The following is a 3267-nucleotide window of genomic DNA, read 5'->3' as shown; positions in this document are numbered from 1 at the left end:
AGAGTCCAGAGAAGGGCAACAAAAATGATCCAAGGATCGCATCAGCCCTTTTGGTCACAGCATCACAGTGGGAGCTCATGATGAGTTGGGTGTCCACAGTGACCCCTAAATCCATTTCAGGTCCCTGCATTCCATAATACAGAGCCCTAGTCTGAGGATCAAGCCGGTATTCCCCCATCCAAGATGATAACATTTGAGTGTATTAAAACATTTTATTTTGCGTGGACCCAGCTCAACAAATGTTCCAGATCAATTAGTATGCGTACCCTGGCCTCCTTATTGTAACCACTCTGCCAATGTTTGAGTGGTGTACAAATTTTATCTGCAGTGATTTTCTATTTGCTTCCAGATCATTGATGGAAATATTTAATAGCATCCAGCCTAGAACTGATTCCTGCAGAAACCTACTAGATACTCCCCCATTCCCTGACAATGATCAATTCGCAACTGGCTTCTGAGATCTGACAGTTAGTTAGTGATTAGTCCATTTTACATGTGCTCTGCTGATATTGTAGAGTGTTTATTTGTTTATCTGAATATTTTCCCCTCCTAAATCTAATGTCTCAGAGAAATTAAGGTTCAGTGCATCTGCACAATTCCCTTGATCAACCAAACATTTACTCTCATTACATAAATACATTGGAATTATTTGCAAAAACCTGTTTTTCATAAACTATGTTGTTGACTGGCATTAATTATATTCCTAGACATTTTTTTTTACAATAATCCCATACCAGCTTTTCCATTGTTTTCTAACCTTGTGAAATCTTTTTATTTTGAAATTTCCCTTAGTTTTTTAATAGTTTGTGTTTAACAGGGATCTGCCCTGCATTCACCTCCTTTTTGAGGTGGGAGGGGGCTCTGCTTTTGCCTATTGTGTACTGGTTCCGAATGAGATTTGTGGTTTATCAGTCGCTCCGTAACTCTGGTGTTTGTAACTCTAAGGTTCTACTGTAGATGCTTTTTAACACCCTACTTGACTACTAATGGTCCAGAAATTGTTTCATCACTTGAGGTGATACGAGTACATCACACTGCTTCTTTCCAAATGCAGAACAAAACTATTTCTTGAACACATCTGCCTTTTCTGCAACATTAAAAGGTTTCTCTCCCCTTCTAGGAACTCACTTAAATATTTTCTAGGATTTCTTATGTGCTTAATATACTTAATAACCTTCAACTTCCCTGATCAGTTTTCAAAACTTCCAATTTGTATTGCTTGGTATCTATTTTGCTTTTCTCCCATGTGTTATATGTTGCTTTCCCCTGCCTAACTGCTGCCTTAACTTTGCCACTGAAGTGGGGTTTTAGGCAAAGTTGTTCACTTTCTTGACTGTGGAATCATGACTTTTTAAGCTATCAAAAACCCTTGTTCAAAAACTCCCAATTTTCATTCCCATTTTTCTCTCCAACTTTTCCTCCCAATCATTTTTTCTGATAATTTGCTTCAGCTTTGGGGAATTAGCCCTATTGATGCACTTAGTGTCTATAGATATCACTGTTTGGGGACTCTTCTCTGTTTCTCAATTTGAATGTAATGTAATCAGTTCCATTCTTGATTTTCCTTTCCTCAGTCATATGCCCCCTTGTTTGTCTCTTCTCTAAACAGTCCCAGACTTTTCAGTCACTCGGCATATGGCAGCCTTCCCCATTCTCAAAGCCTATCTCGGAATTCCACTTTTTATCTGCTCTATCCTTTACAGAATAAAGTGACGAAAACTTTACAGCAGGTTATTCTCCAACCCTTTCCTTATGCATCCGAACATTTTTCTTTGTTTTGACCACTTCTGCGAATGAGCTGGTGTTTCCATAGAGCTGCTGTCAGTGACAAGAAGGTCTTTTCCCTGAGGTGTATCTCGTGCTTGTGCCCATTAAGGTTTCCCACACCACGATGTTTACAAATTATTGACACAAGGAGCCCCATTTGCATTAGTAGAGTCAGTTGTTTATAATTCATTTTTCTGAATAATGAAAATGTCATTTTTCAGTGTGTGAAGAGCGACCAATCTGCTTCACCCATGAGAACAGCCCCCAGTAGTGCGTGAACTGTCTGATATTCACATTTTCTCTCCATCCAGACAGTTGCACTCCTACCATAGATCCTGGGCATATACAGAAAGTTAGGGGAAGATACGGTACAAACAGGAGACACTGTTCTACCTCAGAGCTGGACAGCTTCTGCCCTGCTCTATGTCAGATTCCAACACAACCAAATTCACCCACGCCTCCATCTTCATCCTGCTGGGCATTCCTGGCCTTGAGTTGGCCCATGTCTGGATCTCCATCCCCTTTTGTGCCATGTACATCATAGTCATCTTGGGGAACTTCACCATCCTCTTCATCTTGAAGGGGGAGCGGAGCCTCCATGAGCCCGTGTATTATTTCCTCTGCATGCTGGCCATTACCGACCTGGTCTTGTCCACATCCACCATGCCTAAAATGCTGGCAATCTTCTGGTTCAATTCCAACAAGATAGTTTTCAGTGCCTGCCTCACCCAGCTGTACTTTGTTCACTGCTTCTCAGCAATCAAGTCTGGAATCTTCGTGGCCATGGCTGTGGACCGGTACATGGCCATCTGCCATCCCCTGAGACATTCCACCATCCTGACAAACCGCATGGTGGCCAAGATTGGCCTGGCCATGGTGCTGTGTGGCAGCATGCTCGCACTGCCCTATCCCTTCCTGGCAAGGCGGTGGTCATATTGCAGAACCAGCATCATCCCCCATATGCACTGTGAGCACATGTATGTGGTGAAGTTGGCCTGTGCCGACATCCGTATCAGTAGTTACTATGGCCTATTTGTGGTATTTTGTGTGATTTGTCTGGATGTGTTTTTTATTGTCATGTCGTATACCCAGATCCTTAGGGCCATCTTCAGCCTCCCAACAAAGGACACCCGGCTCAAGACTTTTGGGACCTGTGGCTCCCACCTCTGTGTCATCTTAGCCTTTTACATCCCAACTCTCTTCTCTTCCCTCACATCGTGATTTGGGCATGATTTGCCCCTTCACTTCCTGTTTTTTATTGCCAACATGTACCTCCTCATGCCCCCAGTGCTAAACCCCATCATCTATGGGGTGAGGACCAAACAGATCCGGGACAGGCTTCTCCTGCTCTTTACTCATAAAGGGACTTAAAGTTTTCTCCTGGTGCTCTAGACCTGAGACCAAGCTCCATGAAGACCAGGCTGGTGACATGGTGCTGGGCCCTCTTCCCTGACTCGACAGTCAAAAAGACATTTAATCCTTTCCTGGCCTTACTGTGCT

At 43.2% G+C, this 3267-nt stretch overlaps 1 protein-coding gene across 1 annotated transcript; it reads left to right on the top strand.

Annotated features, from left to right (window-relative positions):
- Positions 1-2190: 2190 nt before the first annotated feature.
- On the top strand, positions 2191-2988 carry LOC311514449 (olfactory receptor 52E2-like; the record flags this gene model as incomplete). The annotated part of the gene is made up of 1 exon (XM_084617010.1): positions 2191-2988. One exon carries the CDS (start codon positions 2191-2193, stop codon positions 2986-2988), a length of 798 nt encoding a protein of 265 aa, XP_084473136.1.
- Between the last annotated feature and the right edge of the window lie 279 nt (positions 2989-3267).

This window comes from Lepidochelys olivacea, assembly GCF_965140295.1.
Source record: "Lepidochelys olivacea isolate rLepOli2 genome assembly, chromosome: 1".
NCBI classification, from domain to species: Eukaryota; Metazoa; Chordata; order Testudines; family Cheloniidae; genus Lepidochelys; species Lepidochelys olivacea.
The sequence above is the reverse complement of the archived record's forward strand: the minus strand, read 5'-3'. Positions and strand labels throughout refer to the sequence as shown.